At 41.4% G+C, this 27,035-nt stretch overlaps 1 protein-coding gene across 6 annotated transcripts in view; it reads left to right on the forward strand.

Moving 5' to 3' along the window:
- LOC109078499 (NACHT, LRR and PYD domains-containing protein 12-like) overlaps positions 1-16,835 on the forward strand; it is a 53,589-nt gene extending 36,754 nt beyond the window's left edge. For all 6 annotated transcript variants that reach the window (XM_042770819.1, XM_042770824.1, XM_042770823.1 and 3 more), the window contains 6 exons: positions 23-1,825; positions 11,563-11,736; positions 12,484-12,657; positions 15,270-15,443; positions 15,686-15,859; positions 16,015-16,835. In XM_042770819.1, the coding sequence (XP_042626753.1) occupies positions 23-1,825; positions 11,563-11,736; positions 12,484-12,657; positions 15,270-15,443; positions 15,686-15,859; positions 16,015-16,021 (2,506 nt within the window). In that variant the 3' untranslated portion in view covers positions 16,022-16,835. The remainder of the gene's footprint in view (positions 1-22; positions 1,826-11,562; positions 11,737-12,483; positions 12,658-15,269; positions 15,444-15,685; positions 15,860-16,014) is intronic.
- The last annotated feature ends 10,200 nt before the right edge of the window (positions 16,836-27,035 follow it).

Genomic DNA, 27,035 nt, shown 5'->3' on the forward strand with positions numbered 1-27,035 from the left:
CATTAATATTTTATATTTGTAGCAATGCATCTCAAGTTGACAATGCAGTTAAAAGAAAACTAAAAATGAAGTTTCAGTGTTTATATGAGGGAACTGCAAAGCAAGGAAATCCGACACTCCTGAATGAGATCTACACAGAGCTCTACATCACAGAAGGTCAAAGTGAAGGCTGTAATGAACATGAAGTGAGACAGATAGAAACACAATCCAGGAGAGCAGCAACAGAGGACACACCAATCAAATGCAATGACATCTTTAGACCTTTACCTGGACAAGACAAAGCCATAAGAACTGTGCTGACAAAGGGAGTTGCTGGCATTGGAAAAACAGTCTCTGTGCAGAAGTTCATCCTGGACTGGGCTGAAGGGAAAGAGAATCAGGAGATCCACCTCATATTTCCACTTCCTTTTAGAGAGCTCAATTTGATACAATACCAAAAACTCAGCCTTTTAGACCTTTGCATTTTTTTCACAGAAACAAAAGGAATGGAAATATTCAGCAGTGGATATAAAGTGTTGTTCATCTTTGATGGTCTGGATGAGTGTCGTCTGTCTCTGGATTTTCAAGGTGATGTGAGGTTGTGTGATGTGACTGAATCAGCCTCAGTGGACGTGCTGCTGACAAACCTCATTGTGGGGAATCTGCTTCCCTCTGCTCTCATCTGGATCACCTCCAGACCAGCAGCAGCTGATCTCGTTCCCTCTGAGTGTGTCCATCGAGTGACAGAGGTACGAGGCTTCAATGAGCCACAGAAGGAGGAATACTTCAGGAAGAGAATCAGTGATCAGAATCTGGCCAATACAATCATCTCACACCTGAAGTCATCAAGGAGCCTCTACATCATGTGCCACATCCCAGTGTTCTGCTGGATCTCAGCCACTGTTCTAGAGAAGATGTTGAATCAAGCAGAGAGTGGAGAGATTCCCAAGACTCTCACTCAAATGTACACACACTTCCTGATCATGCAGACCAACATCAAACATGAAAAGGACTATGAGAAGACAGTGAAAGATGAAGACATGATTCTCAAACTGGGGAAGCTAGCTTTTCAGCAGCTTGTGAAGGGAAATCTGATCTTCTATGAGGAAGACCTGAGAGAGTGTGGCATTGATGTGACAGAAGCGTCAGTGTACTCAGGATTGTGCACTCAGATCTTCAGAGAGGAGTTTGGCTTGTATCAGGGGAAAGTCTACTGCTTTGTTCATCTGAGCATTCAGGAACATCTTGCAGCTCTTTATGGGCACCTGTCCTTCATAAATGACAACATAGATGTGTTTGATCTGAATAACAAAGAAAGGTTGTTGTCAAAAATTTTAAACTTTATGAAATATAATTCATCAAAACAGATTTTGATATCAAATTTTCATCAGAAAGCTGTTGACAAGACATTACATAGTAAGAATGGACATTTGGACCTTTTTCTCCGTTTCCTTCTGGGCTTCTCACTGGAGTGCAATCAGACTCTTTTACAAGGCCTTCTAACACAGACAGGAAACAGCTCGCATAATAAAGAGAAAACAGTTGAGTACATCAAAAAGAAGATTGAGAAGAATCCTTCTCCAGAGAAATTCCTTAATCTGTTTCACTGTCTGAATGAATTAGGTGACTCTTCTCTAATGGAGCAAATTCAAAATTATGTGACAGCTGGAACAGTAAATAAAGTGAAACTGTCCTCCACACAGTGGTCAGCTTTAATATTTGTGCTTTTGACATCAGAGCAAGAGATGAATGTGTTTAAGCTCAAAGATTTTGTTGGATCACAAATTAAAGCTGATGAAGTTCTTCTAAAGCTGCTGCCTGTGGTTAAAGCATACAGATCAGCTCAGTAAGTAACACTAGGCAATCATTTAAATGGAGTTCAATTTGTTAAAGTCTACAGACATTTCTGCATGAGTTTAGTATATAGGTCTAACGCTTAATTAACATTTGCTGTAATATATTGTGAATATCCAGTTCCCCTTCAGGAACTCGAGCTATGTCAAAACTCTATGGGGACGCCTTCAGCGTGACCACACTCTGAATCACGTGTGTAATCAGTCCAAAGGATGGGCCAGACGTTATGGGTGGGTGACGTAGAGACTAGGAAGCTATAAAAGCATGTGCAGTGGAACCGGCATTAGCTTTCTGTCATTCAGCAAGCGCTCTTTGTGTGTGTCAGTAGAAAATCTGTTGTGAGTCTTTTAGTGTTGTTTGTCCTGCTGATAAGCTCCAATATGTCAAAAGTATCTTCAAAAACAAAGCATCTGGGCGAGAGCAGACAGTGTTATAGGATGTGTGTTCCTCCCTGCCCGCATTACATTTTGTGTGGGGATCAAATGTGCATTGTCTGCTTGAGAGTGAAACATGCAGAGTCGGCTCTCAAGGGAGTATTGCGAGTGATTGCCACTGCGTACACTTTGCTCACATCCCTTGGGGTGCTGGCCCCATTTCTTCCCCTCGGGGAGTGGGCTCGATGCTCAGCCTGTCTTCCTCCAAGGAGGCTGATGTGGAGGGCATGGATGAGGATTCTCCCCCTCGATCGCCCAAGTATGAGGAGCTGTTGGAGGCGGTTACTCGTGCCATAGCCAAGTTAAACATCGAGTGGCCCTCCGAGAAGCAGGCTGAGCCACAGAAAAGCAAATTAGATTAATGTTTTCTGCAGTCTAGGCCGCCACCTCCACGACGGAGTGTCGAGGTGTTGAGGTCTTGGGCTAGAACAAATCTCGGCCCGCCTCTTCATCCCCGCTTCTGATTATTATGCCAATGTGGCAGGGTTGAGTGAGTGCGGCTACAGGCCAGTGCCCTGGGTTGAGCAGACGCTTGCGAGCTGTCTGTCTCCCGGCTGGGCATTGTCCCTGAAAGGTCCGGCATTGCCCTCCGAGCAGCTCCATACCATGTCAGCACTGCTGGGCAAGGGGTACACGGCAGCGGGTCAGGCTGGTGCGTGTCTGCACACGATGGTCTTGTTACAGGTATACCAAGCCGACCTGCTTAAAGAGCTGGATGAGGGCGAGGAGGTTAAGTTTGAAAATATCATGAGTTCAGACAGCTGATCTGTCTCTCCATGCCACCAAAGAGACTGCCTGCCCATCGGTCAGTCTATGGCCTGTGGTTGACCCTGTCCCAAATGAGGGAGGAGGACAGGGTCTTCCTATTGGATGCCCCGCAAGCACCTTCTGGCCTGTTCGGCGACACCATTGATTCCGTCACTGACAGGTACCAGGAAGCTCGTAAACAAGTGGTGGTGTTTCAGCAGTTCCTTCCTCGCTGCTCTCTAGCTCTGGGGGCTGCCAGGTGGGGGAAAGTTCAGGCCTAAGTCAGATCTGCAGACTATCCTTCAGGCTAAGAAGTCATCGACTAAGAAGTCTTGACGCTTGTGGCCCAGAACTTCTGAGGCCAGGCCCCTCTGGGAAAAAGCGGTGTACACCTCATCATACGGTGCCTGTCTCTCCTCAGTACCCTCAGGAGATTGGTCTGCCAACCCTGCCACCCATGGTGCTTCAGGACGCAGTGGTCTCCCGCGAGCACTTCTCTCAGTTACTGGCCGGAAACATACCGGTACTAAGAGGGTTGCTACTTCTATTAAAGGGTTAGTTTGACCAAAAATTAAAATTAGGCCATAAATTACTCACCTCAAACCATCCTAGGTGTATTTGACTTTCTTTTTCTCAGACCAATCCAGTCAGTTAAAATTGTCTTGGATTTTTTTGGATGTTTAATGCTGTTTAGTGGGTGTTGGTGTGTTTTGGTGTGAAATAAGTTCAATAAAAAGTGCCCATCCATTAAAAAAAAGTGTCTCACACAGCTCCGGGGGGGTGAACAGAGGCCTCCTGTAGCGAATCGATGCATTTTTGTAAGAACAAAATCCATATTCAAAACGTATTAATCACTTTAGTGAAGCTTTGTGCCAGCAGTTGCACACTGAAGCAGTTCCAGGCTGTTGACATATGAGGTCAGCGTTGCATATCTGTCGGTGAGTCTCGTGAAAAACCAAAGTTTGTTAACAGGAGCAAAGGAAGCAAAATTTCCCTACTTTAGCAAAGGAAAAACAGTGTCCTCTTGGATTATATCGAAATCCTCCAACATTCTTCTTTACAGATTCTCGTTTTGTACTTCTAATTAGTGACTGTTGTTTTGTTTTGATCTCTCCCCTGTGCTTCCGTGTTTGTCACTTCTGAGCGATGCATGCGCAAAGCCGACCTCATACGTAATCCGCCCGGAACTGCTTCTGTGTACAACAGTGAGTGCATGCTAGATTAAATTGATTATCACAGTTTAAATATTGTTATTTTTCTTACAAAAACACATCGATTTGCTACAGGAGGCCTTTGTTCACCCCCCGGAGCCGTGTGAGACACTTTTTTTTATTAAGGATTGGCGCTTTTTATTTCATTTCTTTTGGACTGAAGCACTGCAACAGTGGCATTAAACAGCTTGAAAGATCAAAGACAATTTTTTATATAACTCCGACTGGATTCGTCTGAAAGTAGAAAGTCATATACACCTAGGATGCCTAGAGGGTGAGTAATTTATGGCTTAATTTTCATTTTTGGGTGAAATAACCATTTAAGGTCTCTTGAGCAGATAATTTGGCCATCCCCCGCAGGCTCACCGCTTCAGGGCACCGAGCTAGCCATTCTGATAACACCAGAGGTCAGTATCGAGAGACTGATTACCTTAGTAGGCTATTTGGCACGGTGGAAACTACTGCCAAATGTGTCTCGATGGGTCCTGCACACTGTAGAGACAGGCTACAGAATCCAGTTTGGTTCTCCTCCACCTCAGTTCAAGGGGGTGATTCCCACTCTGGTGTTGCTCGAGCAGGCTTTGGTAATGAAACAAGAAGTGAGCACTTTCTTGAGGAAGGAGGCCATCGAGTAGCCCCATTCTGGCCTGGCCGAGTATGGTTCTCAGACCTGATTTCTCTCTTTGACGGCTCTCCATGGGAGATTCCTGTCAGGAGGGATCTCCTTTCACAGGCAGGAGGTATGATCTTTCACCCTCGCCCGGAACTGTGGAAGCTGTGGGTGTGGCCTCTGAGGGAGCAAAACTCATAGCTTCCGGTCTCTGACCGAGGTTGTTGAGACCATCCTACAATCCAGAGCTACCTCTATGAGGAAACTGTACACCCTGAAGTGGAAGCTTTTCACTTTTTTGTGTGGAAACTGTCGGCTTAATCCAGTTAATTGCCCAGTTGGTATAGTGCTGGAGTTCCTGCAGGCCCGATTCTCCATAGGGTTGACCCACTCCACTTTGAAGGTCAATGTTACGCTATTAAGCGCGATTTGAACAGTTTGTGCTGCTTAGTTGTGGTTATGCTCCTGTTGTTTCTTTTTTTTTTTTTTTCTCTAGGTCATGTGATGTCCCGCTGGCTGCTGTTTGTGGGTGGGGCACCCGCTTTAAAGACGCCTTGTTTGACGTCCGGTGGGGAGAGGGGGCTCTCTTCTCATTCTCATCTGCTCCTGCTGGCAGACGGAGCGCGGAGCGCAGCTCCATGGAGTCTCGCTGGGCTCGCACGGCTCGGCTTGTTATTAACTCTGTGGAGGTTGTCGTGTTGACGTAATGTTTCCGTTTTCACAAGCACGTTTTCCGGTATGGGATTGATGTTTGTGGTTTTCAGTTTATAATTGATATTTAGAGTGGGTGGTATCTGGTGATTGGTGTTTTTTCATGTTATTTAGTTTAGGTGAGTTAGTGCAACAGTTAGAGGACCAGGAAGACTCATGGTAAACTTTGTCTTTTGTTTTTGGTCGGGAGGTAGGTAAGTTTCACCTTTGTTGTAGTTATGTGAGGTTAGGATTTTCTTTCTGTTTGTTATGTTATTTTTACCACCACGCTCTGTTTATGTAAAAATCATTATTTCAGTAAATTAAATTGGTTGTGCAATGTCACTGCGTCTATGTTTTTTGTATGTAATGTTGTACCATTTCGGTTTTGTACCATGGTCACGTAACATAAATGGGGGCTCGTTTAGCCGGGTTCTAAACCATATTAGGCATTTTTGAATAAATCCGATTTTCCCCTTGTGAAAATCTCTTTCTGTGGTGGTCACACTGCGTGCTGTAAGCGCACATTAGCTGGTTGTGATCGCCATTTGTTCTTTTGTGCCGTACATTTTTGGTGATTTTTTTTTCTTTAGTGCAATTTTTTTTTTTTTTGCTCGTTTAGGGGATTTTTGTGTCATTTTGCAATGTTTGATTTAGATGCACTTATAATCACTCCTTCACAGGATATTTAGTTAACTGTGATGCGTGATGACCTTGTTAGAATCGCGGGCCACTATAAACTTGAGGTGAGTGTTAGCCCTTCCAAGGCTGAGCTTCAGGATAAGCTTGTGGGAGATTTGCGAGAACTTGGAGTGTTTGGGAAAGTGTTTCCTGCTGTATCTACATTGCCTGACCAGGGTAAGCGTCTTCCTATTGATCCACCTTCACCTAGTAAGGCAGCACTAGAATGAAACGTTTACAGTTAAGAGAAACTAGATTGAAAAAACTAGATTGGAGGCTGATAGACAGACAGCGCGAGAACGAGAGAAAAGAGATCACGGATTGAGACTGAAAGATCTTGAGTTTGCGCAGGCATTGCATATGAAAGAACTCGAGCTGAAGGCTTGTAAAGCTTGTGCGCTATTCAAAGCAGATCAAGTTGAAACAACTCGTAACATTCGCCTTGTTCCACCTTTTAATAAGAGTGAAGTTGATAAGTTTTTTGCACATTTCGAACGTGTAGCGATAACATTTAAATGGCCCAAAGAGATTGGGACCATGACGTTACAATGTGTTTTCACTGGAAAAATACAGGAGGCTTATTCCTCGTTAACTCTTGAAGACGCAGCAGATTACGAAAAAGTTAAACATGCTCTTTTACGCATTTATGCTCTTGTGCCAGAGGCTTATCGACAGAAGTTTCACAGTTATCAGAAACCTGACGCTCTCACATTTGTCGAGTATGTTAGAGAAAAAGTAATGCTATTTGATCGCTGGCTTAGCTCTCAAGAAGTAACAACTTTTCTCTTCGTGATTTGATTATTCTTGAAGATTTTAAAAATGGTCTTCCTCAAACAGTCGCTACTCATGTTAGTGAGCATAAGAATTTGACTCCTGCTCGTGCAGCTGTAATTGCCGATGAGTATGTACTCACACATAAGCGTGTTCCTTCTAATTCTAAATTCGCACAAAACGTTTCTAGTCATCCAAATGTGTCCAAGATGTCTAGAGAAACCGTGCCTGTTTCTGCCCACTCTCTAGACCGGCGTCCGTCGGTACCTAACGCTACAGTTCCGACCTGTGCCTATTGAAAGAAACGTGGTCATGTTTTGTCTGAGTGTAAAATAAGGCAGCAACTCAACCCGCTTCTTATAGATCAGAGGTGGGTTTGTGTGTTTCGAACTTGCCTGAGAGTAGGGATGACACCCATACTGACAATCACAGTTTTGCGCCTTTTATAATGGATGGCTTTGTCTCTTTGCCCGGTGAGCACTTAAAAATTCCCGTAAAAATTCTGTGTGATACTGGTGCTTCACAGAGCTTTATTTTGCAAGATGTGTTGTCTTTCAGTGATAAGACTTTTACTGGTGATAGTATTCTTGTATGTGGATTTGAAATGGGTTATGTTAGTGTCCCTCTGCATGAGATTTCACTTATGTCTGACTTAGTTACTGGCAATGTTACCATGGGTGTACGCCCCTCCTTGCCTATTGAAAACGTACCTGTGCTACTTGGTAACGATTTCTGTGGCGGAAAGGTCTTGCCTTGCCCCATAGTGTCTCATGCATCTCCAAAAATATGTACTGATGACCTGTCAATTAACTTCCCCGAGGTTTTTTCTTCTAGTGTGGTTACTCGTGCTATGGCGAGAAATGAAAAAAAGGATGAAATTGAGGATCAACTTAATCGCTCAACCTCCACTCTTTAATGACAGTGATTTACTTTTGAAGTCTGCTTCACTATCGTTTCCTTCTGATGTTCCTAAGTTTTCTATGAGTCGAGAGCAGCTTATTAAGGAACAGGAAATTGACCCGTCTCTGTCTTCTTGTTTTCAGAAGCTATGTCTGAAGAAGACATTGAGCATTCGCCGCATGGCTATTTTTTACGAGATGGTGTCTTAATGCGCAAGTGGAGACCTCTTATGGCCTCAGCGCAAGATGAGTGGAGAGTTCTCTTGCAAATTGTTGTCCCAGTCTCCTTTCGTGATAAAGTTTTGAGTTTAGCTCATGACCATCACTTTGCGGGTCATCTTGGCGTAAATAAGACCACTGATAGAATTCTACGCCATTTTTTTTGGCCAGGTATTAAAAGAGATGTCGTGAGATATTGCCAAACATGTCATTTATGTCAGGTCGTTGGAAAACCTAACCAGGTGATTCCACCTGTGCCTTTACAGCCTATTCCGGTTATGTCTGAGCCTTCTGAAAACGTTATATTAGACTGTGTTGGCCCATTGCCCCGAACAAAGTCTGGGAATCAATGGTTACTCACCATAATGTGTAGCGTGACTCGTTTTCCAGAAGCTATTCCGCTCCATAAAATCACAGCTCTTGTCATCATTAAGGCCCTGATGGGTTTCTTCTCTCTTTTTGGCCTTCCGAAAACCATTCAGACGCACCGCGGTACTAATTTTATGTCCTGTGTATTTGCTCAAGCTATGTGCCAGCTCGCGGTCCACCATGTTACGTCCAGCCCGTATCATCCGCAAACTCAAGGTGTACTTGAGAGGTTCAGTAAAACTTTGAAAAGTTTGCTCAAGTGTTTTTGCCTCGAGTTTCAACGTGATTGGGATGAAGGTGTACCGTTTGCTCTTTTTGCTGTGCGCGAGATAGTACAAGAGAGTTTGGGTTTTTGCCCGTCGGAACTTGTTTTCGGGCACATGGTTCGTGGGCCTTTGAAGCTGTTGAAAGAGTCGTGGCTCGTTGAGCCTAAAGAGTCTGTCAGCTTGTGTGATTAAGTGTACTACATGCGTAATAGGCTCAGTCGTGCATGTCAGTTGGCTAAAGATAATTTAGGTCTCTGTAAAAAAAGAATGAAGCAGAGGTTTGATCAGAAGGCTGTTTTTCGAAGTTTCAGTCCTGGTGATAAAGTTTTGTGTTGATTCCTGTGATGGGCTCTGTTTTGCAGGCTCGTTACAGTGGGCCTTATTTTGTTGAACGGTGGGTGAGTAATCTGAATTATGTCATCTCGACTCCAGATCGAAAGAGAAAGACCACACTATGTCATATTAACCATTTGAAGTTGTATTGTGATCGAGAAGGTTCAATTTCTGAACTTAAATCTCCTTGCACTTCAACTGTCAGAAATGATGACGCCCGCGTAACGAACGTGCCACCGTCCAAGAAGTGTGATGCGGAAGCTGTTTCCTCGCTGGTGGTTGCGGCACAACCTGAAAATGCGTTTTTGTCGGTACAACATGGTGCTATGGTGAGTGCTTTGTTTGAGGATGAGGGTCGTATTCCATCGATGGAGGTAATTGAAGGGAGAATGAAGAATTCTGGGGTTCTTAGTGATCTAGATTCATTAGAACGTAATGATTTAATCTCCTTGATTAAACAATATGAGAATTTATTTCCAACGGCAATTGAACATGACATTGATGTGGGGGCCTCATTCCCAATTAAACAGCACCCTTATCGTACAAACCCACATAAGAGGTTGTTGTTTCAGAGTGAGGTAAAGTTCATGTTGAAAAATTGCATTGCAGAATCTACTGATAGTCCATGGAGTTCGCCCTGTTTACTTGTTCCAAAAGTGATGGTTCCATGCATTTTTGCATGGATTTTAGAAGGGTGAATGCCGTCACAGTCAACATGGTGCCCATTGCGGCTTACCATGCACCTCTCGGTGGCCAGTCATTGGGCAGACACCCCCTGGTTACACATTTCTTCCGCAGTGCGCTGAGGCCTCCTGTATGATCTCACGTCCCCCTGTGGGACCTTACTGCAGTACTAGAAGCTCTCTGTAGGCCTCCCTTCGAACCTATTGAGGAGATTTCTGATCGCCATCTCACTATTAAGACTACCTTCCTTCTGCAGGTTTCTTCTCTCAAGAGAGTTGGGGATCTGCAGGCCCTCTCTGTGGCCCCTTCCTACCTAGACTTTGCACCCGGTCTGGCTAAAGCATTTCCCTACCCTCTCTACCCCCTTCTCTACACCATGGCCTGTCGTACTCCAGGCCTTCTGTCCTCCTCCCTACCAGGAGCCTGACCAGCAGAAGCTTAATTGTATGTATCCAATGAGAGCACTGGACGCATGCATCCACAGAGCTGCCCTGTGGAGAAGAGCAGACCAACTGCTGGTGTGCTAAGGTCCCCCTAAGAGAGGTCTTCATGCTAGTAAACAGACCCTCATTTGGTGGATTGTGGATGCCATCTGCATGACTTAAGAGTTCTCTGAGCTCCCCTCGCCCTTGGGGGTCAAGCCTCCAAAGGCCTTTCTGGCAGGTGTGTCTATGCAGGACATTTGCAATGCTTCAGGTTGGTCCACACCCCTAACGTTCATCAGGTTCTATGGCCTACCCTTACCAAAAAGTAGTATACTTCAAGTTTATTTTATTAAGTATACTTAAGTATAGTTCAAGTATATTTAGACTTTTTGTAAGTATAAGTATACTTAAATGTCATTTTAAGTATATTTCTGAGAAGTTAAAACCCATTTCTGAGAAGTACATAAAAAGTAAACTAAAAGCATACTTTCCTATTTTTAGTTTAAAAGAAGTTTACTAATAGCACACTTGAATAAACTTCTTTTTCGTAAGGGTAGATATGCAAACCACTTCTGGCTCTTCTGTTCTCTCACCCTAGCTGTGCTCTTTTACACTGGGCAGGGATTTGTAAGTCTGGCGGCGTGGGCATACTCGTTTCCATAGCTTTTCGATGCAGCTTGAGTTCCTGAAGGGGAACGTCTCCAGGTTACACATGTAAACATGGTTTGCCGAGGGAGCGAGACACTGCGTCTCAGTGCCATACTTCCGCCATCCCTGTGAGCGCTTGCTTCATTCCTTGAAGCTGATGCCGGTTTCACTGCACATGCTTTTTTAGCTCCCTGGTCTCTACATCACCCACCCCTGATGTCTCGCCCATCCATTGAACTGATTACACACGTGATTCAGAGCATGTTCACGCTGAAGGCGTTCCCATAATGTTTTGATGCAGCTCGAGTTCCTGAAGGGGAACCATGGTTACATGCGTAACCTGGAGACGATTTTAGTTGAGCCCTAAATTTGTCTGTGAACTAAAATAGAAATGCAACATCAATTAGATCTGAAACTGAGAGAGAATGAACTACAGCAGCAGCATACAATCTTGCTACTGGAGGGCCACAGTCCTGCAAAATTTAGTTCCAAACTCAATTAAACACACCTGAACCAGCTAATCAAGGACTTCAGATTGGGGCTTAACGTTTGCACTCCTGGACCAGGATTGGACACCCCTAAACTACATGATTCAGGAGTGAAGATGCAAAAACTGTTCATTCACAGCAGTAGTTTGAAAAATCAGGAATTTATGATATTACAGTAACGATTGGTTATCAACTCAGTTAATTGTTATATAGATACATACTAGAAAAATGCTTAAGTTGAATTGTCTCTGCAGGTTGAACAGTTGTGGTGTTACAGATGAATGTTGTGTTGCTCTGGCTTCAGTTTTGACATCAAATCCCTCACAACTGAGAGAACTAAATGTATCTGGGAATAAACTGGGAAATTCAGGAGTAAAGATGTTCTCATCTGGACTAGAGAATCCTCACTGCAAACTGGAGAAACTGTGGTAAAATCATCTCTCTGAGAGCTGCAAATAAACTACTGAAGTGTTATAGAATTAAAGTTTTCACTTTGACGTGCAAATAAGCAGAACACATTATCAAAAATCAGCTAGTAGTGTCAAAAGACCAGTGTGGGAAAAATAATGGTGCAACAGTCACTGTGAGTGGTTAAAAAGAAAACACTCCTGAACGGAGAAGAAACTTTGTTATTTGAGACACAAGTTGTGGTTATTTGGAGGGACAGTAATTCAAACAGAGAAAATATATTTAGCTTAAGTCTTTAGTAATGAATTCAATGTTCAGGACATGTTATAATAATCACATTCAATCTGAGCACTGTTAATAATTGGAGGGAAATGATTTAGTTTCTTTTCAGGATCACAGTTTCATCCAGTGTTTGAAGCTGGCTGGTACTAAATAGTAGAGAGAGTACCGTTGTAGAATTCAGTATTATAATCCATCCATCTCTTCTTCAAACTGCTTATCATCTGTAGGGTAGTGGACATATTATAATAATTGAATGTAATATAATAACAGTAAAATATCCCAAAAACATTGTGACAAGATCATTTATTATAGCTCAACATTTTACTAAGAGGTTAGGAGGTACTCTTGTCTACCACAGCAACCATTAGTACTGCCGTAGCTAAATATATTTAATGGTTTATTACAGTATTCTTTGATAAAGTCTCTGCTGAATTTGTCTATGTTATGAACTGACAGAGTTAATTTTGTGTCATTTTTCTCTGCAGGTTGAGGTATTGTGAAATCACAGATGAAGGTTGTGCTGCTCTGGCTTCAGCTCTGAGATCAAACCCCTCACACCTGAGAGAACTGGATCTGTCATGGAATAAACTAGGAGACTCAGGACTGAAGCATCTCTGTGAAGGACTGAAGGATCCTCAGTGTAAACTGGAGAAACTGAGGTAAGATGATGTCTGCAATAATTCAATCTGATCTGGTCCTCAGAGAGGAAGTCCCACTCTCATATCATATCATCTCATCTCATCATATGGCAACTACCCCCCCCCCCCCCATTTTTCATTTTTTATCTATTTTTTTTCAACAAACATTATGGTATTACAGAGCCGATCCTCCCTATATGCAAAATATGCAAGCTGCATAGAGCCCCCAAAACACCAGGGGACCCCTAAACACCAGGGGACCCCTTTGTTCTGAAAGATGATTTAATTTTTGAATTTGGTTTGAATTTGGCCAAAGGTTTGAATTTGGCCTGTCGTTATGAAACCATGAATGATCATTTATTTTAATGCGGTGCACTGTCTCCCTTTCTACATAAAAAATCTGTCAAATCATGTAATGTGAATGTCATACAGTGTTCCTCAAGACTAAAAAAACCGAGTTGAACGTGTACCGAGCCGTGGAAGAGACACTCTTTCTAAAGTGCTTTCCATGAACACGAACAAATACATTTCATTCATTCATTCATTCATTCATAACCACTCATACCCTTCTTTAAAAAAAAAACAACAACAACACAACAACACAATATTGTGTAGGGCCCCCAGAAGTCTAGGATCGGTACTATGGTATTATACTAAAAAAGAAATTTATATAGAAAAATGTGACCGTTGATAATTAAAGAGTGAACGGATTTATTCTTTATATTGATGCCATTCATGTTTTCTCTCATCTAATTATCATACAGTTTTTGTAACCACACAGATTTGTTCTGTGTCCCAAGATTGGTTCCACACAGAACATAAATCATTTCTCATAAATTGATATAATACTGAACAGCCAAGTATGGTGACCCATACTCGGAATTTGTGCTCTGCATTTAACAGGGTTTTTCCTGGGTCAAAATTGGTCTTCGGTGGTGGCTGACTGACATGGTCATCCACACACAGCAAAGAGTACCCTAGTACCCACATGATCCACAAGCCCAATATTGACAATAAATGTTAAATTTAAAATAAATACAAAGAAACAGTTTGTGATTTTTTTCTTATCCTATTTATTCATGAAAAAACGATCACTGTCAGGCTAGATAGTAAAAGAAAGCGATTACAACTTATTTTACACGTAAACATCATCGATACCAAAGTATATTTGAAATGTCAAAGGTATCACAATTTATCTATTTACAAATTATGCAATATTTTATTATCAGACACAGATATTACCTGTCACTCTCACTGTCATCCTTTCTTGCCCTCTTTGCAAAAAAAGCTGTGATTTTTCCACGACTGGCTTTCATAGTTTTGAATGATAAAATCCTTTTTTGATAGACCTGATAATTATTTTATTATAATCATATCAATTAAAAAGTAACATTAAAAACGTAGCGTTAAAAGGTGTAATAGTGTAATTTTTTATCATATAAAATTTAATAAAATTAGCAGCTAGCTAGCAACAGCTTGCTTTGTGCTTTGATCTAGTTTCATCTCAATCCAGTCTAACTTTAAACTAAATGATTTTATAGGTAATTTACTACACATTGTCATAGGCCTATACATACTGTGGATTATTAAGGCTAAATTTTACTAAACACTCTTGCTAAATGGGGTAAGCACAATACTTTCTCATTTCAGATGTGTATGTTCTTCTAAGAAGTAATGATTTGTTATACATTATATATATTCATTATAATGAATCGGCTCAAAGGAGTCATTATAGGTCGCGAATCGGACTTTAGCGGATGTGTTGTGTGGGAATCCTGGCTGTTAGGACATCGCGAAAGATTTGTCAACAAACACACACACACACACTTCATAACTGGATAGATTTTTTTTTTTTTTGCGTTTATTTAAAGTTATGTCAGCTGCATGTGCGGAATGCTTGTCACAAGTTGTAAGAGAAGATAAGGCAACTTTTTTTTGACTGCAATTCACACCCAGCGGTAATTCAGCAAAAATATTATCCGAATGCACTACGTAAAACATGGATTCGGTCTCCCGACCTTTAGGATCAGTTGATTTTAATGCGAGGGAGAGAGCAAAGACAGAACTGAAGACTGATCTCCGTCACTCCGTCTGTAGCCTGCTTCACTCACAGAACCCAATTACACATCAAATAAGGCTTTGGCGGGACAAAAAATCGCTTTGGCGGCCGCCAAAAAATTTTCAATGTAGGAAAAACCCTGATTTAACCCATCCAAAGTACACACACACACCGTGAACACACACCTGGAGTAGTGGGCAGCCATTTATGCTGTCCGGGGAGCAGTTGGGGGTTCGGTGGCTTGCTCAAGGGCACCTCAGTCATGGTATTGAGGGTGGAAAGAGCGCTGTATATTCATTCCCCCCCCCACCTACAATTCCTGCCGGCCCGAGACTCAAACCCTCTAACCATTAGGCCACGACTTCACCTCTGTGTGTGATTCAAGACTGAGACTGAAAGCTTGCCAGTTTGTCCACGCAGATAATGATGAAATGTAGATTTTATTTTTTTATTTTATTTGCAGAAAATGGATAACTGAAGTATACTTTCATCACCGTGACATGGTTTAAAGTTGCTACCAGTTTTTGATAATACATTCCTCCTTATGTGACCTTTGTTTCTTTGTTTACCACAGTTTGAGCAGTTGTGATGTCACAGATGAAGGTTGTGTCGCTCTGGCATCAGTTATGAAACCAAACCCCTCACACCTGAGAGAACTGAATCTCTCATGGAATAAACTAAGAGACCCGGGAATAAAGTTGCTCTCTACTGGATTGGAGAATCCTCAGTGTCAACTGGAGAAATTGTGGTAAGATGAAAATACCTGAAAACAAAGGTGCAGTAAGAAGGCAAAAAGAAGTGATTATTATATTTGATAATTTAAGATTAAGAAAAATGATCAATCTTATACTTTTTCTGTCTCTCTTAATTTATTTTACTGTTAATATAAATGTGATTGGAGGAATATCAGTTATTTCCATACTAAACTGAGATTTCAGTAAATGGCTTTCTACATATCGAAAATGAGGAGTGTGTCATTGTTCTCCACAGGTTAAGTGATTGCAGTGTCACATATCATGGTTGTGCTGCTCTGGCTTCAGCTCTGAGATCAAACCCCTCACACCTCAGAGAACTGGATCTGACTAAAAATCAACTGACAGACTCTGGAGTGAAGCTACTGTCTGCTATAAGGAATAATGCTGATTATAAACTGGTGGCACTGCGGTGAGTAACTAACGTAACTATTATGTGACTTCATGAACAGTAAATGTTTATGTGCAGTAAGAACAGGTGTAAATTTGGATTTTATTATATTGGGTTGTATTGTTTATACAGTTTGATGTTCTGATGTGATTAAATTAAATGTGTCTTTTTTGTAGGTTTTAGATGGCAGTCAGTTAATGGTGAATAAGAAGCCACTTCAGAGAATCCACAGTCAACAGAAAATACTGGAGACTGTGAACCCAATTTGTGTGAATAGACTAATTTCTTGAAAAGTTAAACACTATTCTTGTGTTGATCACTAGATGCAAGCCTATTAAACCTTTTCAACTGATGAATAGTGTCACTTTAGAAAAAAAATGAGTGATTTATACACTCTTAAATTCCATATTCCTTATGGAATTTTCAGTTGACACACATGGGTGCTAGTGTATGAATTTGTGGGAGACAGTAAAGTTTCATAAATCCAAATGAACCTTTTTGAAGCATTTTTATGTATTAATTTTTTATATATTTTACATACTGTACTAAATTTACAGTAGATATATTTTATTTAGATTACATTAGTGTTATATTTAGGAAAATATGTATTAAATGTACATTTGTTGCTCTTAAGAAATCTAATTATTTGCAGTGTTTATTATTTTTAGTGAATCTTTCAGTGTAGCCTAATGAGTGGTTATCAATGTTTCTGTTTATTTGAAGGCTTTTATGAGCTATATGAAAGTCTGGATTACTTTAAAGATAATTTTTTAATAGATAATTCGACATTATTTTAATGTGGTCATTATTTCGAGAAATTAAGAAAGGACTGAAAACTAGTGAAAAGTATTTTTTAATTTATGAAACTGGTTCAGGTAGGTTATAGGCCTATTGGTTATTGTTTATATTTATCGTCATGTTTTACATGGCACATTGCTGTCTAAATGACTAACAACTTAAAGTTTTAACGTAAAATAAAAGCATGTGTTGTACTGGATATGAGTTTTTCAACAAATGGTGGTAAGTTTGCACTTGCTGTATTTTATATGCTTCCACACAACGGCTGCTTCCAGTAACACTAGAAAACATGGAAAGTGAAGGCACAATCTTAAATTTGATTTACTGTAATCTACCTCTCGCTCTCTCTCTCTCTCTCTCGCTCGCTCGCTCGCTGGCTCGCTCTCTCTCTCTCTCTCTCTCTCTCTCTATATATATATATATATATATTTATTATTATTATTATTATTATTTTTTTTTTTTTTTTTTTTTTTTTTTTTTTTTTTGATTGGCTGGAATTCTAGTTTACCAGAATAATAATGCAGCAATCGAGTTATAAAGAGAATTATATAATCCCTATGGTAATTAGTTATTTTTGTTTCAGTTCCGGTGTTCAACTGCAGTAAAAATTCTGCAGATCGATATTCAGATTTTGTGTGGCCTTAAACCCGCAGTGCACTGTTGCAGAGATGCAAATAATATCGCATGTCACTCTTCATGATTTGTGAGTTCAGGTGACGCTGTCCTCCAGTCGGAAATAATAGTGACTCTTTATAATGCGTATAAGTCCAAAAGTTGGACACTCAGAACAAAGAAACCATTTTGACCTGCTTTGTTTATTTTTTGTTTTTTCACAGCAAAATCATTTGGTAATTTCGCAAGCCAGAAATGTGAATAAACAAGTTAAAAGTTTACATTGTCTGTTACAGATTAAATATATCACAGATAACATCTATATATATATATATATATATATATATATATATATATATATATATATATATATATATATATATATATATATATATATATATATATATATATATATATATATAATATATATATATATATATATATATATATATATTTAAACCGGTTTAAATGTTGGTTATTAGTAACTCAAACCCCTTTATCTAAACATCAACAGTCGGTTGCGCACATCCACCATGTTTGTAGTTTTTTTAATGCCTTTTATTCATGTTTATAGTTCTCAACCGAATCTTTCATCAAAGCGCAATGGATTGTGGTTAATATTAGCCATTAAGCCGTGGTCACACTAGACTTTGAGCATGCAAAATTCGTTTGGACGGTGTTGTGAAAAGGGCCGGGAGCAGGATATGACATCACATGCCAAAATATCCTCACTAGTCATAATTCTTTTCTATTTAGGTAATTACAATCAGTCACAAGTATAGTTAATCAAGTATACACACGCACGCATACAAATCTCATGTAATAAAGATTTCTCCATTCAAACGTACCATTCGCTCCTGTTTCCCTTGCCACCGCAAACCAAACCTTTTTATGTGATTTTTGTAATCGTTTAAAGTTGTGTATAAAACAGGATAATGCGACACTAATAAAATTAGCAATTCCTCTATTTCTTTACCAAGAAGTCACTTTGTGATGTTTTGATCTTCTATTGGTCTCACGCATTCACGTGACACGAATTCACAGGTCAGAGTTCACCAAACTTTAACTTTTCCTACACAGCAAAACGCGAAATACATTGGGACGCTGGGCAAGCCTCGAAAACAGCTCCGGAGCGTTAAAAGCACTCCGCTTTGGAGTTTTTAAGACCTTGGATTATGGGGTGTGATAACTGCCCTTACCAAAAAGTAGTATACTTCAAGTTTATTTTATTAAGTATACTTAAGTAAAGTTCAAGTATATTTAGACTTTTTGTAAGTATAAGTCAAGTATACTTAAATGTCATTTTAAGTATATTTCTGAGGAGTACATAAAGCCCATTTCTGAGAAGTAAATAAAAAGTAAACTACAAGCATACTTTCCTATTTTTAGTTTAAAAGAAGTATACTAATAGCACACTTGAATAAACTTCTTTTTCGTAAGGGTGAACTTACATTGCTAACTTAGCAACCAGTCATGTTGATCGTCGCTTACTTTGCCGTGAGCAGAAGCTGTGACCAGTGATGTGAGATAAGAAGCGTGACACTCGTGTGAGAAGCAAAGTGACGTCTGTGCCGTGTCTTCTGCAGTACCTTTTGCCTGTTCTGTGTGTGATTTTGTCAAACGTCTTAAGTGCTATAGATTATTGTTTTTTGTTTTGTTTTGTTCTGAGCAAAAAAAGAAAGAAGAAAAAAACTGTATGTTATAACATTTTAGCACCTCCAAATCACTGAATATTTCATAATCTTCAGAATGTTGATGAAAATATGAGTAAAATTGAAATTACACTGCAATATTAGCTAATCAATGAACTCAAAATGTTATTTAGAAGAAGTGCTTATAACTTGTAAAAAAAAAAAAAAAAAAGGAACAACCAGTTCACGGCTTTCTTGTAAGCACCATATATCGCTAAGATAATGGCAGTATAATCCAAATGGAAAGACAACATTTTGTCTTTCCATTTTTCTCTTAAGAGTTTTTTCCCCAAGAAAATGTTAAATGGAAAATGGCAACCAGCAGATGATGATGATTCTGACTGCCGTGAAATTCATCAAATCTTCCTTCCTGCTGCTTATCATCCACAGGTGCTGAAGCTCGCCCACAAAAATATACCTGCAGAGGATTTGGGTGTCAATAAATCCTTTCACCGTATAACTAAGTACTACTTTTGGCCAGGTTGCAAATCCTCAATAACTGAGTTTTGCAGAACTTGTGAGGTATGTCAGAGGGTGCCCTCGAGCGGTATGTCAGTTCTTTCAGGAAGCGCCTGCATGGTACCTGGGACATTGCAAAAAGCATTTTAATGCTACCCAGGTAAAAATGAAGTCACGCTTTGATAAGAGGAGTGTTGGCCGTTCAGCCTTGGTGACCTTGTTCTTGTCCTCTTGCCAGTTCGGGGCTCTCTGTTTGCAGCAAACTTTTCAGGCCCCTATACTGTTGAACGAAAACTGAGTGACACTGATTATGTGATTGCCACCCCAGATTGGCTACTACGTAAGTCATGTAAATATGTTGAAACAATATGTGAAGCAAGGAGATTAAACCTACTCCACTACTGCAAGTGTTGCCCCTGTAGCTGCTGTCTCTACTGCTAGTTATTGTCTTGTCGAAGATGGCTTGATATAAAAAGTTCCTGCCAGCGCACGTGGAAGGCTTAAAAATTAAACATTCTTAAAAAACACTCTTTCCTATCTGACAAACTGTCAGCATAAAGAACTTCTGCAGTTGAAAGACAAGTACCCTTCACTGACTGCTGACATGCCAGGCAAAAGGCGTCTGGGAGTAAGTTCATTCAACTCAGAGTATGTTCCTGGTTAAGACTCAAGACATTGGAAACGGACGCTTAGAAAAAGTGTGGCATGCTGTTTCTTTCTTCTTCTTTTGTTCAATGGTCGTTTACATGCTTTGTGCATATTAGAGTCCTGCAACGGGTCGGATACCCGTGGGTACCCGCATAAAAGTGGCTAAAACGGGTTTTTTTTGAGTTTGTTTAGATTATAGTGGGGTGATGTTTGTGGATAATTAACTCCTTGCTGGTGGGTAGTAGCGCGGATGAAAAATATATGCAATATTTGTATGTCTAAATTACCATTACACATACGCAACAACGATATGACGTTTGACCCATCACGTCACCACCACTGTGACAGTGTGACTTTTGTTGATGCTTCTCGTAGCCTAGTAAGGCTATTGTTTGTGAGCGACAGGCTCAGGTTGTATTTTTTCTTGTTCTTTTTTTTTCAATAATAGATCTATCTGCATATAGTTATCAGGTTCCATAGCCTATTTAGGTGCCGATGGTAGGATACTAGAATGGCACAAAACAAAAAGCGCATTTTTTTTAGCCCATTCAGACGCTTCATGACGCTGTTGTGATGTTGAGAGAGGTGCGAGATAAAAAATAAAGCACTTTAATTGGAATGATTTTAGGGTGTGTGATTTATCGTGGGCACGGATCAGGTAAGTGGTATTATATTTGGTGGTCTGTGTGATCTGGAGCTGAACTACGGGCGGGGGCGGGTCTCCAAAAATGGACCCGTGCAGGACTCTGGTGCATATCACCACCTAATTGATGGTTGTGTAATCATTTTTATTTATTTTTTTATATTTAATCATTAATCCTTGAGAATATGAATTATATTGTTTGTTTGATGCTAATTATATATTAAGTCATATCAGATATGTATTTTGATTTAGAATTTAGACATTATAGAAAATGCCGATCCATGTGTGAGTTGATAATATAAAATGTAATAAATAAATATATATAATATAATAAATTAAATGTACCTTGTCATAGTGTTTTATAATTTATACAGATAACTGTTATGTATGCCAATAAAATAAATATAATAACCATATTAGAAAAATATATTACCTTATTTATTAAGGTATTTATCAACATATCATACAGATATATATATATATATATATGTGTGTGTGTAATGGGCAATATTACAAATTTGAAATAATATATCTCTATAAATAACATATCACTATATCTCACGCTCACTGAAGCCTCGTCAGTAGATCATGCGCTGATCATGCATGCGCTGAAGTAAACTAACCCCGGAACATAATCTGCTCCTGAGCAGGTCATCTTCAGAGAGCAAGTTGCTATAGTTACTTACCCTGAAAGTAACCTCCGATTTTGGAACCGAAAGCTGAGGTTATCCGCTTGCTAATCCTCAAACATACCTGGGTATGTCACATAACCTGCTTTTTGGAATACCCCCCACCTTTTCTTGTGTACACAGATCACAACACATTAACTTTCCTTGCCCAGATGTCTAATTCAAATCAATGCTTGATGCAATGGGCATTAATTGCGCAAGAGTATAATCTTGATATCCGTCAGTTAAGAGGCTCTGAATATGTGATTGCTGATGCTCTGTTGCGCAAGAGTATTGTTTTGATTTAGTTTTGTTTTTATTTTTACCCCTTTTGCATTTGGTGAAATGCAAAGTCAAAAAAAAGAAAAAAAAAAAACCTTAGTGGTGGGGGTGTTACGTCTATAGGGAAGTATAAGTTTATTTTTATTTATTTTTATATGATTTGACTAACAGTTGTGTTTCTCGTCTGTGTGTGTATACTGTGTTCCTCTCTCTTGCACCTCCTGCTCTCTGTTTGACCAGCTCATGCGTGCCACCTGAGTCCTGTTCAAGCTTGTTAGCTGGAGTACAAAGGAACCCACAGAACTGCAGTCCAGGGAGAGAGGCAGAGGTGTTCTGTGTGCACAACTACCATCTTTTAAGGTTTCAGCTGTTTTATAACTTATTACCTTTTTTTTTTTTTTTTTTTTTTTTTTTTAAGGGGCTTGTAACAAGTGGGACATAGCCATTTAATAGTCTAGTTATAAAAAGGTGTAACAAAATAGCAGGAGAGGCTGAGAGAACTGCAGTCTTCAAGTCCCAGGGAAGGTACACATAAATGCTCAGCAACACCAGTTTCAAAATTAAAGCAAAGTATTTTATTGAACAGAATGTAGGAAATATTTAAAGAAGGCTTCAGGAGGGGAAAAGGCAAAACCAATAAACAAAAGGTACTCTTACTAGGGTTTTAAGAAATAAATGTTCCATCAAAAGAAAATAAGATAAATACAGAGACCCTTCCCTAATTCCCTCTCTAATTTATACACAGGAGAAAAATATAATTTTCAAAAGAAATGGCATCCACCCCCCTACAAAACTTTCCCACTTATATAAGTTACAAAACAGCTGAAACACTCTGCTCAACACACTTAACAGCTTTACCTTAACACTACAAGCAAAGCAAATGACAAACACGGAAGATAACAACACTGGGACTGAGAAACCAGGACCGGCCCTAGCATTTTGGGGGCCCTAAGCAGATTTCCAAAAGGGGCCCCCATACCTACAGTTTCATCTAACCACCCACAACCCATCCCAATGTACACATCCTACACTGACACCTAACTGTACAATTGTACCTTTTATATATATATATATATATATATATATATATATATAAACCGGATTCAAAAAAGTTGGGACACTGTACAAATTGTGAGTAAAAAAGGAATGAAATAATTTACAAATCTCATGAATTTATATTTTATTCACAATAGAATATAGATAACATTTCAAATGTTGAAAGTGGGACATTTTGTTACCTCGAAAGAGGTGGAGCCCCTTCGCTTATTCCCCGATCTAGCCCTTCTTCTACCCAGCTGAGGAAGCCTACTTCGGTTAATAGCCTTGGTGACTTGAGGATAACAGTGAGAGGTAACCCGCTGAGCCAGTCTCCTCGGGCCCCTCACTCCTCTGTAACGCTACCTGTGGAGCCTCCAAGAGAGCGTGCTGGGCCGCCCCTGGCGGTCCCAGTCATTTCTCTTGGAGCTCCACCAGATGATTTAATGTCGGTCGCAGCATCGGAGGGTGAGCAAATGTCCTCTGGGGATGACGACTCAGCTGCACTGCTTCCCTCGGGTGTGCCAGTGTTGTCCGAGTCAGACCCAAAGCTCACGGCTATGCTTACCCGGGCCGCTGAAAGTGTCGGGCTCGAGTGGAACCCTCCACCGTGTCCTGAACCTTTGCGGCTGGACGATTGGTATCTCAGGGTGGGCCGTGCTGGTTCTCAGCGCCCTGCCCCAGTCCCTTTCTTTCCGGAAGTGCATGAGGAGGTTACCAGGACAGCATGTACCGGGTGCACATCACCCCGCACTGCCTCCATACCTTCAGGCCGTGGTCAGACCCTTCGTTTCTACGGGCAGGTGTTCCCCTAGAACAAGTGTCCAGGCATGCTGTGGTCTTCACGGATGCCTTTGCCACCGGCTGGGAGGCCACGTACAATGGGCATGCAGTTTCTGGTCTGTGGATGGGGCTTCAACTGCATTGGCACATCAATTGCCTTGAGTTGTTCACGGTACGCCTTGCGCTGGGCCGCCTCAAAGGGCCGCTATATGGCAAACACGTTCTGGTCCGTACGGACAGCACTGCGACCGTTGCGTACATCAACCGTCAAGGTCTACGCTCCTGCCGCATGTCGCCACTCGCCCACCATCTCCTCCTATGGAGTCAGAAGCATCTGAGGTCGCTTCGTGCCATTCACATCCTTGGCGTACTCAATTGTGCAGCTGACGAGCTCTCACGACAGCTTACGCTTCCGGGAGAATGGCGTCTCCATCCCCAGGTTGTCCAGCTGGTATGAGACTTCTTCGGAGACGCTCAGATAGATCTGTTTGCCTGGACTGTTTGCTCTGGACTTGACCCATTGCCAGTTGTTTTATTCCCTGTCCATGGGGACCCTCGGCACGGATGCGCTGGCGCACAGCTGGCTCCGGGGCCTACACAAGTATGCGTTTAAAAGAGTGTGCTAAATGCATAAATGTCAAATGTGGATGTCAAGTATGGGATAGCAGGTCTTGCTAGTTGCGCCGTATTGGCCCAACCGGACCTGGTTCCCAGAACTCTTGCTCCTCGCAACAGCACCTCCTTGGCCCATTCCTCTGAGGAAGGACCTGCTTTCTCAGATACGGGGCACTCTATGGCACCCGGGTCCAAACCTCTGGAAACTCCATGTCTGGTCCCTGGACGGAACGTGGAGGTTCTAGGTGACCTACCCCAGGCGGTGGTAGATACCATCACTTCTGCTAGAGCCCCTTCAACAAGGCGTCTCTATGCGCTGAAGTGGAACCTGTTCATTGAATGGTGTTCTTCCGCACATCATGATGCAGTTGAAGGTAAGTCATTGGGAAAGCATGACCTGATCGTCAGGTTCCTGAGGGGAGCGAGGAGACTGAATCCACCGCAGGGACCTCCCTTTGAACCGTTGCAGTCAGCTGAGTTAAAGTTCCTGTCACCAAAGACAGTGCTTCTGACTGCCCTGGCTTCCATCAAGAGGGTAGGGGACCTGCAAGGATTTTCGGTCGACGAATCGTTCCTAGAATTCAGGCCGGCCAACTCTCATGTTGTCCTGAGACCCCGGCTTGGATATGTGCCCAAGGTTCCTACCACTCCCTTCAGGGACCTTCGGAGGAGGCAGACCCAGCCCTAGCTTTTCTCTGTCCCGTCTGCTCTTTGCGGGTTTACGTGAACAGAACGCAGGGCTTCAGAAACTCAGATCAGCTCTTCATCTGTTACGGAGGCCAGCAGAAGGGAAAGGCTATCTCTAAGCAGAGGATGGCCCACTGGATAGTGGAAGGCATCACCTTGGCCTACGAAGAGGTTGCGAGCACACTCAACTAGAAGCGTTGCTTCCTCCTGGGCACTGGCTCAAGGCGCCTCGCTGATAGATATATGTAGAGCTGGGGGCTGGGCGACACCTAACACGTTCGCTAGATTCTATAGCCTCCGTGTAGAGCTGGTATCTTCCCGTATACTTGCCCCCAGTGGCCAGTAGAGGGAGGGACCCGTTCTTAGTGTCGGCTTGCGATGCCACTCCCACCCCCTTGGGCCGGATACATGCGTCCATTGCTCCAGTAGTGTTCGTAATGCTGTTCCTCAAGACCCACTCGGTGTGACATTGGATAGCGCTGGGAAAGCGTGCCCTTGGGAAAGGGAATGCTGCGGAAGCCATGTCCTACCCCGGAGAGAGGCACTGTGACGGTTACCCATATGGGGGTTACCCAAGCAGGGTAGTATAACATATGGCAATCTCTGGGGTGGTTCCAGCCTAGTTACAGGGGAGAAAGAACACCAGCAGAGACGACAGAGTGGCTCTGTAAAGGGAAAGACACGGGTTCATCCGCAGAGAAGCTGATTGTGGAAGAATACACATATGGGGTCGCCGTAGGGACCACTACATATTGACACCCAGCCTAACACAGGTTCCACAATGCATACGAGTGTAGGCCTGGTGTCAGATCCTCCACCAGGTCTGACTGCCGCAGGGGTGACGGAGGAACTCACAGGGTTAGCCATTTCTGGGGAACACTACTGGAGCTATACAAATGTAAAAGAAAGCCAAACTGGACACAAGAACGGCTGTTACTTCTTGCCCAACTGGTTAATGAAAACAAGGACATAATCAAAGGAAAATGTAGAGTTGGGATAACCTTCAAAACCGAAGGTGATACCTTTATTAAAGCTCAATTATTTCTAATTTCTTAGTGACTTAGTCTTAGTGACTTAGGAGTCCTCTTCACTACTCCTAATGTTTCACAGATTTAGGAGCTAGTTTTAGCATGAAAAATTTTTGTGAAATACTTTTAGATCAAAAATGTAGGAGTCCTAAATTTAGGACTGACACAACCATTATTTTTAAGATTTTCTCCTAAATCGGTGAGTTATGAGCTACTTTTAGCCTTAAGATGTTTTGTGAATATGGGCCCTGATCCTTACCTTGCTCTGCTCAATTACAGAACCTCTCTGTTAGAGTGTGGCAGGGCCCCAGCTGAGATGCTGATGAATTGAAAACTTCCCACTACACTGCCGTTTTGTTCAAAACAAAAAGCAAATGTGAAAATAAAGCAGAAACTCAAGCAACTGAAGTACAGACAAAAGTTCTACTATGACAGGGCTGCAAAGCATCTACAACAGGGGTCGGCAACTTACAGTGGCACGCAGAGGGATAATCGCTGGCATGCAAGCAAATGAGAAAACTGCATACTGACATACATTTTGAGGTAATAACTTATCATAATCACACAGCCTGTTAGGAGCTATAAATACTATTAAAGTGTGAGAATTAACTTGCGCTAGTCTACGGATGCACGCACGACCACTGCACATACTGGCACTTCAGATCAAAGCCTCTGCAGTCTAACAGAAGCAGAGCGTGAAGCATCAGTTTAACTTTGAAGAGAGCTAGATAAGAAGTAGCAAATCATTTAATATTAGTAAACTTTTAACGATACGTTTACGATAGAAATGTTATCCCTCTGAGGCCTAGGGGGTTTTGGGGGCCTGGAGAAGTTTTGACATGCCCTGACTTTTGTGCTTTTTTCAGTTGCTTCTAAAAATATACATGGCTAAAGTCTGAAAACACTGTATTCAGTACAAACTGGGCTACAATAATATGTAAATAGCATGTACATGATTGTGTTTTTGAGAAAACAACGTTTGTGCGTGGTTAGTGAAAAACTAAAATTTTGAAGTCACTGAAATAAGGTCATAAAACAAATACACCACATTTGTTCACAAGACTTTCAAACCTGAAGCTTGTAGCCTAGAATTTTTTGCTTCAAAATGATGTTTACTCACTCACAGAAAACAATAGATTGATTTAAATTTTCTAAGACACTTTTTGTTTGTAAAGGGCATATGCGAGTAGGCGTCAACCATCATGAATATTTGTGTGATTCACACCTGAGAAGACAAAGACAACTGTC

Source organism: Cyprinus carpio, chromosome A15, assembly GCF_018340385.1.
Source record: "Cyprinus carpio isolate SPL01 chromosome A15, ASM1834038v1, whole genome shotgun sequence".
Lineage (NCBI taxonomy): Eukaryota > Metazoa > Chordata > Actinopteri > Cypriniformes > Cyprinidae > Cyprinus > Cyprinus carpio.